Source organism: Pristis pectinata, chromosome 1 (genome assembly GCF_009764475.1).
Source record: "Pristis pectinata isolate sPriPec2 chromosome 1, sPriPec2.1.pri, whole genome shotgun sequence".
Classification (NCBI taxonomy): Eukaryota; Metazoa; Chordata; class Chondrichthyes; order Rhinopristiformes; family Pristidae; genus Pristis; species Pristis pectinata.
The window spans coordinates 103955234-103971283 of NC_067405.1; the positions used below are offsets into that span (position 1 = coordinate 103955234).

The 16050-nt window shown below is 43.9% G+C and overlaps 1 protein-coding gene across 2 annotated transcripts in view; it reads right to left on the reverse strand.

The window, feature by feature from the left end:
* prkd1 (protein kinase D1) overlaps positions 1–8062 on the reverse strand; it is a 197325-nt gene extending 189263 nt beyond the window's left edge. The window contains exon 1 of one of the 2 annotated variants that reach the window (XM_052013678.1): positions 7608–7926. In XM_052013678.1, coding sequence (XP_051869638.1) covers positions 7608–7805 — 198 coding nt within the window. In that variant the 5' untranslated portion in view covers positions 7806–7926. Of the gene's footprint in view, positions 1–7607 lie in introns of both variants that reach the window. The other variant, XM_052013686.1, reaches the window with a different exon arrangement.
* Between the last annotated feature and the right edge of the window lie 7988 nt (positions 8063–16050).

Consider the following 16050-nt stretch of genomic DNA (forward strand, 5'->3'; position numbering starts at 1 on the left):
TTGACTTCAAGAGAACCAAATCCAAGGAGAAGTAGCCCAATACGCTTCCACCTATCCAGTACCAGTGGCCAATACAAAGATTTTCCCAGGTTTGGAACAGTGATCATCAGATGTTGAAAAGCTATACAAAACATTTACTGCATTGGAAACCTGTTCGCTCAATTTAGACTTTTGTTGCTGAAGGTATAGTGCAATTTTGCTGATTCGCTGTGTAGCTATTTAATGGACTGGGATTTACAATCAGAAACAAAGTAGCACTGCGTTACGTTGATCTTGAAAAAGATTCCCATTAGGACCCAGCAATATCTGTGGAGAGACTTGCCACATTCTGATACATGCTGTTGTCTAGTATCAGCTCAAAGGGATTCTCCTCCCCCCCCAGAGCTGCAACATCATCAAGCTGATGGAGGTAACAATCACTTCAAGAATTCTCACAGATAACAAGCAAAGAAATAGTGAGCACTATTTTTAATTAACATTATAAACATTACATAGCGAGGTAAATAAAGGTTGCAGCATGATTACAATATTAGGTTAAAGGCATTTAAACTTTACTTTTTATAGTTAGATCCCTTACATTTGGAAGATTATGCACAAGGAGGCCAGAATGCACAGCCACAAAAATAGTTTTTTTTGAGTCTAACAGTTTAATACTGATTCTGCTTCATTAAAATGTTCCAGTTTACACTGGCCTGGATTGTGCTCCATCTGACCTGCCAACATCCTGCAGCCACAGCTCCAATACCTATTGAGAGCCCGGAGGAGTGATTGAGCTGGGAGACCTGACTGTCCCCTATTACTTGAAAATTGATCAGTTTTAGTGATGTGGAGAGCACGACCAAATGATGGTTAATGCCCTGACAAACCTGGTGATAGTGGTTAAACCAGTTTTCCTCCAAAGATGCTCAAATCTATGTTCCTTGGATTAAAGCAAGAAACTGCAGAGAGTTGTGGACACAGTTCAGCACATCACGGAAAGCCTCCCCCTCATGGACTCTGTCTACACTTCTTGCTGCCTCGGTAAAGCAGCCAACATAATCAAAGATGCCACCCACCCCGGACATTCTCTCTTCTCCCCTCTCCCGTCAGGCAGAAGATACAAAAGCCTGTAAACACGTACCACCAGGCTCAAGGACAGCTTCTATCCACTGTTATAAGACTATTGAACAGTTCCCTAATGCGATAAGGTGGACTCTTGACCTCACAATCTACCTCGTTATGACCTTGCACCTTATTTTCTACCTGCACTGCACTTTCTCTGCAGCTGTTACACTTTATTCTGTATTCTGTATTGTTTTCCCTTGTAATACCTCAATTCACTTGTGTAATGAATTGATCTGTATGAATTGTATGCAAGACAAGTTTTTCCACTGTACCTCGGTACACATGACAATAATAAACCAATTCCAATTCCAAATCCAAATAGAGTTGAGAGCTATATCATGGGGAATGATGAGGGCGAGAGAGAATAATGATTATGTGACAAGGGCACAAAAGGTAATAGGGAGACTGTAAGAAAGAGCACGTTGAATAGTGAGCTACAGTTGGGAACTTCAAAGTTCAGCGGTAAGGGATTTGAGAGAAAGATTTTTCCAGAGGCAAATACCGAAAGGAATGTGGAAAGGGTTGTGAAATAAGAAAAAGATCAGTGATGATAGCTACAATCAGAGGTTCAAGGTCACTTGAAATGATCAAATGGATTGCCAGGGAGAGAGGGAGATTTTTTTTGTACAGTGGAAAGTGAAGGCAATGAAATCAGGGGCATTAGAGAAAGAAAACTTGACTTGAAGGTTGAAATCACCAAGGATGAGAAGTCACTCGGTGAAGGCAGTGAGGGAAGAAAGCAGAGAAGCATCACTGAGAAACCTGAAATGATATCTTGAATGGTGCAAAGTACAAAGTTTTTTAGTAAATAGTATAGCAAATGGATCAAGGTGAAATGTTTGGAGACAGAAGTTCCCATTAGGAATCACACCAAATCAGGATTTAGAAATGAGGGCTACACACTTGACAACTGAACAGCATAGAGATCAATCATAAAACCAGACAGCACAGTCTCGTTGAGGGTAATGCCATTATCAGCCCTTAACCATGTCTATGTCTTGGCTAAGGTATCAAAGCCATTATCCATCACATGTTTATGGTTGGCAAAAACCTTGTTCACGAGAGAACAGACCATCTGAAGAGAAATGTACAGACGGAAAAAGTTTGAAGTGCAAAGCATGCAAGACTGGGAGCAATAAATAGAATGTTATGGAGGTTGACAAGATTTGCCTCCAGGCCACTTGCAAGATGGGTGAAGTGGAGAGTGAATAGGATGAGGCTACTGTTCATTTGCAAATAGTCACAAATACATAGCGAGCTCAGAGCAGTCCAGGCAAGGCAGAGGGCAAAGCCATAGAATAATTCAAGAGGAAAAGTCTGGGAAAGCAGCAGGAAAGGAGGAAAAGCAATGTGTTCTGAAGGGATTTAAGATTTCAATGAAGAGTACATCTGGTGTGTGTCTGGATGAGTTACAGTTAAATGAAGAAAAAAGAAAAATGAGAAACAGAAGCAAAGGATACAGTCTACAATGGAAGCCAAAATGCACACAAATGGGCAGTTACATGACAGATAAAGATGTCGTTATGGTTTGCAGTGACAGTGGGGTAGAATGGAGACAAAAATGAAATTTAAAATCAAAGGCTTAAAAAAATTGATTTGGATTTGTAATTCAGCCAATGAATAGTGAAGAATGCTATAGGTAAATGTTTATATTGTGGATTTCAACATTACCTACAGAAACAGCATAGAGAAAATTTGAAATAATTAGCCACAATTTCCAGTGCTTACTGATCACTTTAAATGTGTATTTTTGTTTTCACAACAACACACCTAATGTTTTTACAACTGCCTTACATGCAAGCTGCTGACTAAAACTGACAACTTCAATTGTGCTCTCACAACGTTTTGCTGTAAAACAAGGCTGGAAAAAAGTAAATGCTATCAAACATCACAAAACAAACTACCTGTCAATTCTTCATTTTAGCTGCATTACTCTGAATCCTGACACTGCATCTCATTCCTAGTTCAGCACAGCCAAAGAGGATTAAATTCGGATGTACTTGATTTTTATTTGTGCATTTTAAGAAAATACATGATTTTCTTTACACAATTTGTTGAAACAGCATATTGTATCATTGAAATCTTTTTTCCACACCTACTAAAGAGTCAAGAGTCTGTACAATGACAAAACTCCTTTGTATACCTTGGTTCACCGGTTGTACCAACAATAGACATTGGCTGAAATGTGTAATTCAGTCATTGCCAATGATAGGCAGGTCACCCACAAGTTGATGACGGCAATAGGCTCTAGATCAGAAATGAAGCCTGTCTACAAAGGATTTAACATGCCTTAAATTTGGTTTCTAAAATGACGCTATATTTTAAATATTCCCCTTTTTATGTGTTCAGTTAAACACTGTATGAAGTTCATGTTTAGTCTGCAGAAACTAGCCAGGCATGCTACCTCCTACAGGCATCAGTGGTTTATAAGTTTTATTAATCAAACCTGATTTTACTTTGTTCTTTTAGCTCTTGTACCTTGTAAAATATAATCAAGTGTAACAGTCTGAGTTGTCCAATTAGATAACCGCCACAGTTTTCCACATAACACAGTGATACCTATCCTGTTGGCCCCAGAGGGCTGACAGTGTGTAATCCAATTAGCACAATACTGCAGGCCAAAATCATCTGTCAATTTACACTTTGACAAGAAGGTGATGCCTGACTGTTTCAATCAAAACTTCTGATACGCTTGAATGTTGACAGCCAATATTGAAATAATACTGTAAACAATAACTTCCTTTTATTTTCAGGGGTGAGATGGTAACATAGAAAATAGGAGTGGGCTCTTAAATCTGCTTCACCGTGTAATAAAATCATGGCTGATTTTAACCTGAACTCAGCATTTTTGTCTTTCTGCAGTAACCTTTCATCCCTGTATTTATCAAGAACCTAACTACTTCTGCCTTCAAAATCTTCAAAGACTCTGCTTCCAGTACCCATTTGGGAAGAGTGTTTCATGACCCACTAAAAACAAATCTCCTAATATCTGCCTTAAATGGGCAAACTCATATTTTTAAATAGTAAACGCTAGTTCTAGATTCTCCCACTGGGGGAAATATCCTCTCCACAAGGGTGAACATCCGCTCCCTGTCAAGGGATCTTATTTCAATTCAAGTCCCCTCTCAACCTTCTAAACTCAAGTGGATGTAAGGCTAGCCTGCCCAACTTTTCCTCCCATGGCAACCCACCCATTCCAAGTATTAGTCTATAAAACATTCACTTAACTGTGTCCAGCACAATACTATACACAGTACTCCAGGTCTCACCAATCCCAAATATTACTGAAGCATAACCTCCCTAATTTTGTATTCAGTTCTCCTCGTAATCAACAATAACACTCCATTCACATTCCTAATTACAGGCAGTCCCTGGGATATGGAAGGGTTCCATTCCTAGAAGCCAATTTATCCACAAGTCAGAAACATCAGTTTTCTATAGTACCCCTATCTTATCACTCTACATACATTTGTAATTCTTTCATTTCATTAAACTGAATATATACTGCACCTAGTACTAATGAATACCATGAAATATTTTATTATTATTATTATTACTAGCTTGAAAAATGCTCTAAAAAAGTAAGAGAGAATATGGGTAAAGTTGGATTTCCATAAGTCAGGTCATTCGTAACCCGGGGAGTCCCCCTACTTACATACCAGCCCTTTGGGAATCATTCATGAGGAAACCCAGATCCCTCTGCATCTCAGAGCTCTGCAATTGTTACCATGCAGATGAGATGAATCTGCTTTATGCTGCGATGAAAATGAACCATTTCACATTTGCCACATTACCACTCCACTTGCCAGAAAATTGGTCCTCCAATTCTTACGCACCAACAGTTTGCAACTATTCACCCAAAGCTGAGCCAGTGGAGTTTCCAGAACAGGTTTTATTGAATTCTCAAACCCCATTCTAAGATTTATGTAACATTTCTGCACAACAGAGTACACCTTCCTCAAGAGGTTAGCCCCAGGGTAAAACTTGCAAAAAAAAAACACATGTTTTATGAATGCTGTTCAGGGTCTTTGAATTTCACATTGGAATTTAAAACTCAGTAAACCTTGTGAGAGATAGAACAATGATAGAGTTCAAAATGCAATCTTTGCTATTAACTGCAAAACTCTTCAGTAAATAGAAAAAGCTCCTGATGTCCTCGCCATGGAGTAGACCTGAAGCGAAGCCCCTACCAGGCTGAGGTGCACTGCTAGCACCGCACATCTAGCCACAGACTGGGATGTCTGGGATGGCCAGCCCTCTCCACACCAACAGCTGGATAGCTAGAACTTATACCACAAGCAGCAAACAGCTGCAGATCTCAGCTTTGACGATGACCACAGCCCACACAGCAAACTGCACTGCACCTTGACATTCTCAAGCATACGCAAAGAACAGATGCGATCTTAAGTGTAGTCTCCACATGACCTGCTTTTCACCAGCTGTCACTTTCACAGTGAGAACTACTGCCCTGAGTTACGCTGCTTTCAACAGCTTTAAAGTGATCGTCAGCCTGTCCCTGCCCTCTCCTATTCAGCCCACCTCTCCACTCACCTCGTCCCTCACCCTGAACCCACAGTCCATCACCTTCCCCTGGTCCCCCTTTCCCATCACCCTCACTGTCCCCCAGTACCTCCAACAGCCCCCTCCCTGACAGCCTCCCTCTCCTCCTGTCTGTCTCATCCTCCTGACTCTGATCATTCTCTCCAGTCTCCTTCTACTGCCTTCTTTAAACCCCCCTCTCCATCTGCCTGTCTCCTTCCCCATTTCGCTACATCCTAAACCTCACTCAATCCCCTTCCTTCCCTACTCTCCCTTCCCATTCCCATCTCTTTCCCATTAGCCACGTCTCTCTAACCTGACATCCGTTCTAGCCCACAGCACCATTACCCCTCCCCATTCCTACCCACTGCTTCCTACCCATTCTTCTCCCTTCAACTCCCGCCAACATCCCTCCTCTCCCTTCCATCTCACCCCATCCTTCTCCCCCTCCCACTGCCTCCATTCCTAACTACCACTCCCAATTCACTCCCCTATCTTCCTCTCCTCCCACCCCCTCCTCCTCACTCTCCTTGTTCCCACTCTCAAACAGCCCCACTCTCCTCCACCTACCCTCCCTTCCCTCATGCCTTCCTCTCAAATCCCCACCCCCAGCCCTCCATCCCTCCGCTCTTTCTCCTCTGCCAACCACTTTTCTCTCCCTCCCCCATTTCTCCCTCCTTCCGCCTTCACTCCCTCTCGTCCTCTCTTCCCTCCTTCACCCCACTGCTCGTTCCACCCACTGCATCACCCCACCTGCCCTAACCTTCCCCGCCATTCCCTTTCTTCTCCCTCCTGCCCTCCCATCCCCTCCCTCAAAGCTCCCCCTTGCTCCCCTCTCACCCACTCCTCCCTACTGCTCTACTGGCCTCTCCCTCCCTCAAACCCATTCAGCCCCCTACCCTCTTGCTCCCGTCTCATCCCCTTTTTTTCTCCTCCCTCCCCTCCCCTCTCCTCCTCGTCGCGCGTGCCCTCTCTCTGCTCCTTACTCACCAGTCAACCCTCTATCAATCCCTCTCACAGTTCTCAACTCCCATCCCCTGGCACCCTTCCCCATCCCAGTCCAACTAACGTCACAGCTCTTGATCTTCCTATCTCAACTGCCTTCGACCTCACCCCACCTGCCCTAACCTTCCCCCATTCCTTCACATCTCCTTCCCAAATTCTTCAGCTCATTCATCACTTCCCCCTCCCTTCTCACCAGTCACATCCCACCCTTGCAGTTCTCCTTAGCTCCATCCATCATGCTCCCTCCGTCCCTGACCCTTTCCTTTTTCTCCGTCCCCCTTTCACCCAGCTCCATATATTCCATCCCTTAACTTCCACATCTTCACTCCCTCCCTCCTTTCCCCACATCTGCCCTGCCTCTCCTCCCAATTATCTCCACACACCCTCACCTCTGCTCCTTCACCCTCAACAACTCTTACCCCTCATGTCCTCCCACCTTCCGCTTACCTGCTCCTTTACCTTCCCATCCCTCCCTCCTTACAGCTCTATCCTCTCCCCCACCCTCCCTTTGACCTTCCACTCCCCAACTCTCATCTCCATCTACACTCAAAACTCACCACACTCTCCTCCCCTTCCTCCTCCTTCCCGTCTTCCCTCCAACCTCTCGTTCTGCTCTTTCTGCTCTCCCTCTTCTTCTCACCCACTCTCTCCTCTCCGCCATCGCCCTCTCCTCCCCTCCCTCTCCATCCGCCCTCTTCTCCCCTACTCCGCTCCCTCCTTCCTCCCTGTCTCCTTTCACCACTCCTTCCTTTCTCTCCCTCCTCCCCTCCCTCCTCTACTTCCCCACTTCGCCCCCTCCTCTACTCCTTTCCCTCTCTTTCCTCATACTCCTCTGTCCTCCCCCTGCTTTCTCTTCCCTTCACGTTCTCTGTCACTCACTCTCTCCCTTTCCTCGCGTCCTCCTCTCTCCCCACACACTTTTCCCTCCCTCCCTCACCGCGCCAACTTTGTCCGGTTACCTTTTGGTCCACGATGGAGCAGGCCATTTCCCGGACATGTGCGAGGGAGAAGTCGCTGCAGTCGAGGATGACGGGCTCCCTGCTCAGGCCGATCTGGATGTGGAAGGGGATGCCCTGGCCGGAGAGCCGCGGCGCTCCCGAGGTCGGCGACGGGGGCGAGCCGGGACTCGGCGGCCGCAGAGCCGGAGCCGCGTTCATCAGCCCGTCCCGTGCGAGCGGCGGCGGCGGCGGCGAGGCGAGGCGCTCGCCCTCTCCCGCTGAACTTTATCCCGCACTCTGCGGCCGGCCAGTAACGCGGAAGATGGCGACACGGGGCTGGTCTGGGTGAGGAGGCAGACAGGAAGCGGGTGTGGGAGAGGGCGCCGAGCGGGGCGCCGATCCCCCGGCGGCGGCGACCCGAGCGCCGGTCACCAGACACAGGCGGCGCCCCGCTGCTGCCTCCTGCCTTCCTTCGAGCGCTCCCATAGGACGGAGGTGAATTCTGCCCTCTCTACTTTCTCGCTCTCTCTCTCTCTACTCTGTATCTTTCTCCAAAACTATCGGAGTTCCTAATGTGTCTCCGTCTCTTTCCCCCCGTGTATGTCTCTCTAGTTCTGCCTATCTATATCGTTCTGGGCTTGTGTACTTTCCCTTTCACCTTCTGTTACTTTTTTTATATACCTGTATGTTTCTATCTCTATTGCTATCTATCTGGCTCTCTGTCTCTCCATCCTCCCTTGTTTACCTCCCTTACTCAGCCTCTGTCACAACAATAGGCTCTCTCTCTTTCTTTCTCACTTCCTTTCCCTTTCTTTCGCTTTCTCTCTCTCTGTCTCTGTCTCTCTCTCTGACTGCGGCTCCCTTCTTCACTTCTGGAGACAATCAGATTGTTAGAGTGAGTAGTTCGGGCTCAGGACAGCCCGGGTGTGAGACACTTGTCACTTGGAGACCGCTACAGTCACTCTCTGCCCTTGGAAGGGCGGGAGTTGGTAATGACGGGAGCTCCCCCTCGTAATTACCGCTTTTCCAATGTGGGTCTATTAGCATTGCAAATCCAGGGGGGCAGGGCTGGGGGTAGTGTAAGGCTATAATCAACATTTCTCGCATGCATTCCATCAACTGTCATTCTGAGATGATTGTCTAAGCCAGTTCCGCCCCTTCTACTTTTAGTCAGAAGAATTATTATCTTAATTACTGTTCTCATAAATATTCTCAAATGATTGTACAAAGAAATAAAAGCAGACCTAACGCTCGCAACTACCTCCCTATTTAGCGTATCTTCGGAAACTTAAGTACTGAAGTGTGAACGATTCAGTAACTCTGCTGCAACAACCATTGCTCAAAGTGCGGTCTACGATTACATATGTTTCGCTGTCAGAGCGGTTTGTGGGCTGGCAATTGGTGTGGTAACTCAGGGTCTGAGCCGCAGCCAGCATAATTTATTTCAGACTGCCGACGCCCGCCGTATATTTGCCTTCTAGAGACCTTAGAATGTCTTCTATGCCCCGTGTCTAACTCGTTTACACCACTTTTGCATCTCGTGGATTCCAAGCGGTCTTGGGAGAGGTGCGCAACTACCTGCGTTCAACGTTACCGGACTGCTGGTGACAAGGGAAAATCGTCTCACTTACGGTAGATTTCAGAGCTTTGCGTAGTGGTTAATACTGAAGATAACTTCTAGGGAACTTTTGTTTTTCGATAATCACGAATTTGGCTATTACTGTCATCGGTATTACATTAAATATTGAACCAGATGTCAAATATCCGCTACCTCACTGTCCATTTAATTAAAACAAATGGAACAGACCACCCACTGTGTCGGTTGTAAAATCTACATCCGCACCCTCACCGCAGATTGTCATAGGTTATGCCTTTCCAAGTATGGCTACACTTTAGTGGGAGATCTCTTTGTTCTTTCCCGAACTGATGATAATACCGAGCCAGGCATGGATATGAAGGTCAATTTGTTGTACACGTGGGTGATCATCAAAGATTCACGCCGGAGAGTCCTTAATGGTGCACAGAACAGGAACCCGAGCCTGGACGTCCTGATTTCAGCATTTCGTTTGGAGTTCACAATACTGGCATATTTCATTTCCTGTGGACAATGTACTAAGTTCCACCAATTACTGACTTGCCCATTACGAATTTCGAACGTTGCGAGAGTTGCAAATTATGTTCCAAACCAAATCCTTCCGACTGATAGTTATTGGAGATAAGATTTTTCTCCCTTCAAACATATTTACTTTAATTCGTTGTATTTTAATGTAATAATAGGAAGCCATTTTGCTCGGCATACTTTTTACCTTATCGGTTTACTTTTCCTTTTGTACTCTGTCGCCCTATTTGACCTCATTATTGGTCCAAGTTCCAGTGATCCGTGTACATCTATCCCAGTGCGTGATATTGAGGCGCACAGGATAAAATATCTGAGGTTCAGTTCTCTTCCTGTGATTACTTGTTTGTCCTTAAACAGATATTGTGTTACATTAAGAGCGTGCTGAGATGGGAGAATCAGACTGAGCTTCCGCGCACTATCTTTTCCTCACCTTGGCCGAAATGGAACGCCTGTGGAAAGTACACATGTGGACAGCTTGGCTGTCACGCCATCTCAACTTCCACCAGAATGGATGCTTGGTAAATCACCGTGGAACTGCTGGTGTATGTGTAACGGTACCTGAGCCAGGCTCAGCTAGCAGTCGAGGTGAGAATAGGATTCATTTGAAACTTTAGGTTTGAATTTCAGCCAGACAATATGACTACATGTGTATCCCGTCATTTGGACTACAGGGTGCCCGCTCACTGTTGTCATCTGTAGTTCCCCGTCCACCTGGTGTAAGAATGAACCGAGAAACCATACTCTACACACTGGTTCAGTCCAAAGAACTTATCGCATGGATACACTTTGTATTCGTTTACTGGGCGTGGTATTGCCAGGAAAGTCAGCATATCCTACCATTTTCCATTTCCCTTGAATTTGCCTTTTTGAATAGCTGTAGTTCTTTTGGCGAAGGGAGTGCCACAGTTAGGGTGGCCGTGGAGCTCCAATATTTAAACCCAGATCTCTCCCTGCGGATATACATTCAGATCCGAATTAATATGTCTTCACTGTGTAACCAGAAGTGAACCTAGCCACGATGTATTGCTGGTGTGTTTAATTCCGATAAATGCAGAACGTTTGGATTCGCAGAAAGTTTCCTGCTATAGGCGTGTATTTGGATGAAAACTCCCCCAAGGCATGCAATCACCATGCGACAGAAACGACTGCCTGGCCAGATTTGGTGACAATTTATGTAAACTGGTCACTATTGATACCAAGCCAGGTCAGTCTAAAAATCGCTGCGGCTGGTAGGCACTTTAAATGCTTAACAACCGCCCCCCCATTCCGCCGTGTGCCTGGCTGCTTCACTAGAAGCTGCTGAAAAGTCAATCCAGTGGCAGCATAGGTTGTTAATGTCACATCTGGGACATGGTGAACATCGTGCCAAGAGTCTATTGCTTAGTACTGTAGCAGTGCACTGTATGTAGCAGCAACAATGCGTGGTACTGTATTTTGAAATTCATTCCAATGAGGTCTTTCTGCGGCCGAGTAAAGCGCCGATGAGGTTGGTTGGCTGGCATGTTTACCGGTACTGCTGGGGTGGAATTTCTGGGGATATATTATTTGACCCACTGAGGAAAAGGATAAAGAAGCGGAGAGAAGGAAATGTGGTGAAAATATAATGGAAGACTGAAAGGGATTGGATTAAGCGAGTAAAAAGAAAAAGGGAAAAGTAAGAAAATAATGGCAAGTAGTAGATAGTAGTTAAAATTGTGTTTGAGAATGACTCCGCAATTCCTTGAGAAATGCTGGCTCAGTTGGTGTGCAAGTTGTACAAACATTCCTAAACCTGGAGTATGGAACTAATTGACCTATCCATCATGATCAGGATCAGTGGAATTCCCTGTTGGTACACCACTGCATTCCTTTCTTGGGTCCATAGGATTTGCCGGACAGAAAGAATAAACAGCCCATTAGTTGATCTCTGCCTTCCTTGTGGTCACAAAGCACAGTGATTCTTCTCCGTCCTAGCCAGTCCCTCAAGGTTGAGGGTGATTTGCTTTTGCTCCAGTCCTGTGGTTCTGAGGTGATGAAGATAATGTGTTAACTGCAGATTTTGACAGAGGTGAAGCAAAAAGAACTTCGTGATCTACACGTTTGGGTGGTTCGTGAGGTGTTCTATAAGCTCCCATGTGCTTCTACCACATGGACAAGTTTCTTAGTGCTGACCCAGGTGAACCTTCTCAAGTATAAGCAGTCATGGGTCAATGATTTCCAGGAATCTGTGAGGATGTGGTGTTTGGGAAGGGGGAGTGGTAAGGAAGGAGAGGGAGAAGGAGTGGGAGGGAGAGAGAGGAGGGAGAAGGAGAGAGAAGCTGCTTTCATATGCATGCGTTTAGAGGCTGATCTCCCACATATCACTGATCTGTTCACAGAAACATGAAAAAATGGGCCTCACGCTCAATATTCACAAACAAAGGTCTTGTACCAACCTATTCCATTGTACAATGGTAATGTACTGCCCTCTGACATAAAGGTCCAAGATGCGACGCTGAGAAACATAAAGCACTTCCCATATTTCAGAAGCCACATCTCTGCAAAGGCTGACATTGATAATATATGGTTCACTGAGCAATTGTGATTCCTGCACTCCTATGTGCTTCTGAGACCTGGACTACCTACAGCAGGTACCTCAAAGCACTAGAGAGAAATCACCAATGTAAAATCCACTGGCAGGATAAGCAAACCAATGTCAAAGTCCTCTCCCAGACCAACATCCCCAGCATTAAGGCCCTAATTTCAGTCATTTGGCCACATTGTGTAGGTCACCTTGTTTGCCTGACACCCGAATTTCATAATAGACATTCTGTTCAAGCTCTGTCAGAGCAAAAGATTACCAAGCAGACCAAGAAGATAAGAAATTTAAGGATGTTCTTATCCATGAGAAATGCACACTGCATCTCACCTGTTGAGATCATGGTGCCCTTGGTTTTGGGCTGGAGGCAACATAGGTTGAACAGTTTCCCATTAGTTCCACTCCAGTATAATGATAATGGAGTCGATAACTAATGACAGCTATCAATCTCTATCAATTAGTTTGCAACTATCCAGGGAATTATGAGAAGTTCCCAGCAGCAAAGAGCTTTGGCAACTATAGTTAAACATTTTCCTCAGAGCCATGCAATACTTATTACACGTTGTGCCTGAAATTACTCATAAATGGCATCCCAAAATGTTATTTAGTAAAAAAATACATATGATTTGCATTACAATTAGCAACTTTCCTCTGAGTGATAAAACAACCATGTGTCCTTAAAATTATTGCCTTCTGATAGGATGTGGGTGGCAAGGTTGGCATAATCAAAATAGCCAAGAGGAAAAAAAACAGGAACGATTTATTAACATCTAAAGAGAGAAACCACAGCCTCACTGCATCCTTTGTGGATTTCCAGGGCTGAAAGTAATATCTGGGTCAGAAAACACATCTTTCACAGTCTCTTCTGGGAATCAATTGCAAGGCCACATAGTTGTGTCAGGAGTAATGGGCTAGAACTGTGGGCTTGTGGCTAATCTTTGATCAACTGGTAAGGAGGAACTTAGCTTTTGTCAAAGTACTTCAAAGCCAGCCTGGTCCTTAGAGATGAGGTGCCATGCAGCATCAGAGGCTTGTGTGATGTAATATCATGGATCAGGCCTGTGACAGAATGAACCTCATATAAAACTGCTGTCTTTTTCATGCAGGATCAAATACCATTTGATAGTTAAAACCAGCAGTTTCACTGTTATCATTAAATTAATTAGGGAGACTCCTGGCAAGAGGACACTTTTCTCACTTCTGACAAGACTAACTCTTGAGTTGCACTAGTTCCCCAAGAATGTGCAGAGATCTGCAACTCATGGCATTTTTAAATTCCCAAATTACAAATTAATATCCACATTGATGTGTGTATCTGCCACCACAACCTCTGAGCAACTCCTTAGTCATCTGAACTTCTATATTCACTCTTGTCACAATGAAGATGTTGTAGCGACTCACCGCACCGGCATCGACCTGGCTCCCGACATCACGACATCATCGGAGGCCCCGATCCAAGATGGCGCAGGGTCCTCCTCCTTCCCCAGCGTTGGGCTGGGAAAGCCCGCGCGCGGGAAGGTCAGGTGACCTGCGCGTGACATCAGTGCAGGAACTGTAGCGTGTGAAGTTTTCGGCTATTAAAGGCGCACCACGCCCCGGTCGGCATTTGACCTCTGATTTCGAAACCAGCGACTCTGTGTCTTCATTTCGTAGTGTGTAGCTAGCCGCTACAATGTGACAGTAATTTTAATTCTTAGAACATGTCCTCTGATACTAATACTGAATCTTCAGCAAATTAACCAGTAGAAGATGGCTGTTTATCATGAGTGGGTAGTAATGGAAATATAGAAGAGGCAGCAGTAAATTTTGACTGGAAATTTCCTTAGAATAGCTCTTTCCTAGAAATTGTGAAAAAACTATTTTGTGTGTAAACACAGGTTCTGCCATTTTTCTCGTAAAGTTACCATTCATATTGTGAGACTGCTCAGAGGAAACTACTCACCTTGGATATTTGTGATCTGAGTGCTGTTTTCATTTAATTTTTCTATCTGATTAAAAAATGAGCTGCATCCCTTTCAATATGTTAAAGATTTTTTATCTTTTAATTTCCCCAATGGAAACTTAATCACATAATCTACCAAACCTTAAGGTCAATTGTTAGAAATATGTATACATTTGTACAGGAGGCGAGGTCTTTGGACAAATTCTTAGTCACATTGTTGTTAAATTTGTGAAACGTATTTTCTAGCACCACCACGTGAGATAACAAATTTACATATCAGCAAGCAATATATTTTCCTTCCATGTTTCTTCCATTCTGAGGATTGAGAATTAATAGCACCACCACTGACCTCTTTTATATACATTTCCAGAGGCATTGGAAAATATTACATTTTACATTTGAGGAAAAGTAAGTGTATCCATATTCAGAATATCAATTTCAAAATAAATAAGTTGATGATTGTTATAACATTAACAAAGTACATTGCACTGGAATATTACCAGCGAGGCTTTAATTGAAATAGCAGAAGTTACCATGGTACTAAGCAATCTGTCTTTGGGACCACTGTCAGATGCAGTCTGACCTACAGTATATGCTGATCTATACACATCTTATAAAGCACAGTAGCATAATGGACTCAGAGTCCTGGACTATTGATCCAAAGACACAAGTTCAAATCCCACCATTGTAGCTGGGGAATTTAAATTCAAGTAATTAAATAAGACTGGAATAAATCAATATTCAAAAACATGAAATTAACAGATTATCATGAAACCCATCTGGTTCACTATGCCCTTTGGGGAAGGAAATCTGCCAACTTTACGCGTCTGTCCTGTATGTGACTCCAGACACACCAAAGTAATTGACTCTTAACTACCTCCTCAATAAAGGATGGACTATAAATCCAGGCCTTGCCAATGATATCTACTTCCTGATAATGAACAAGGTATATGCATTGGCACGTTAACAGGTTACCTATTTGCCCAAGACATCTGGCCAATTGCTGTCAATAAAGAAAGTAGATTATGACTTCCTCAAAACTACATAAACAGTTACCTTCCCATTCACAGTGTCACTTCCTCCCTTCAATGGGGGTCTCTCCCTCTCTCTCTCTCTCTCTCTCTCTCTCTCTCTCTCTCTCTCTCTCTCTCTCTCTCTCTCTCTCTCTCTCTCAGCACACTGGCTCAGATAAATTATTTTTCACTTTCCTGTCACCTGGTTCAGAGAATAAATTCATTCTTAAGTTCTTCTGCAGAGTCTGTTGTGACTTATTTGATGGCACACCTTCCTCTGAGTCAGAGAGTTATGAACTCCATGAATTTTCAGGAATGCTAAACAAGTTGATTCTAAGGTATTACCTGGGATGTCTCAAAAATTGTCATATTCTTTACTGAGCTGCGGAGAGGAGCTTTATCAGAAGTTTCCATGCCAGCAAGAGAAAAATGGGGCAGTAATTTAAAAGGATAACTTTTATCGGACAACAAAGAATACTGATCTTTGTAAAAGTTTCATATAACTTACTTTGATTTTTAAACAAGGTCAACAAAGTTTCTGACTCAATTCTACTTCAAGGCTGTATCCTTTCAAATTATTGTTTCACTCAGATACAAATTCTTCCGCATTCCTTGGAAACTTTGCTCATGGGTACAAATTTTATGCATGAAGGAGGCAGCAAACCAAGTTAGTTCTTTTCCAAGCATTTTTAACTCTTATTTAAATGCTGGAAGTAATTTTTTTAAAAGCTTGTCGTGATATTTATATCATAATTTCAAAACAAATTGATCTAATAATGAAATATATCATTATAACCTAAGATTATCAATTCAAACACCAACATACTGGTAGT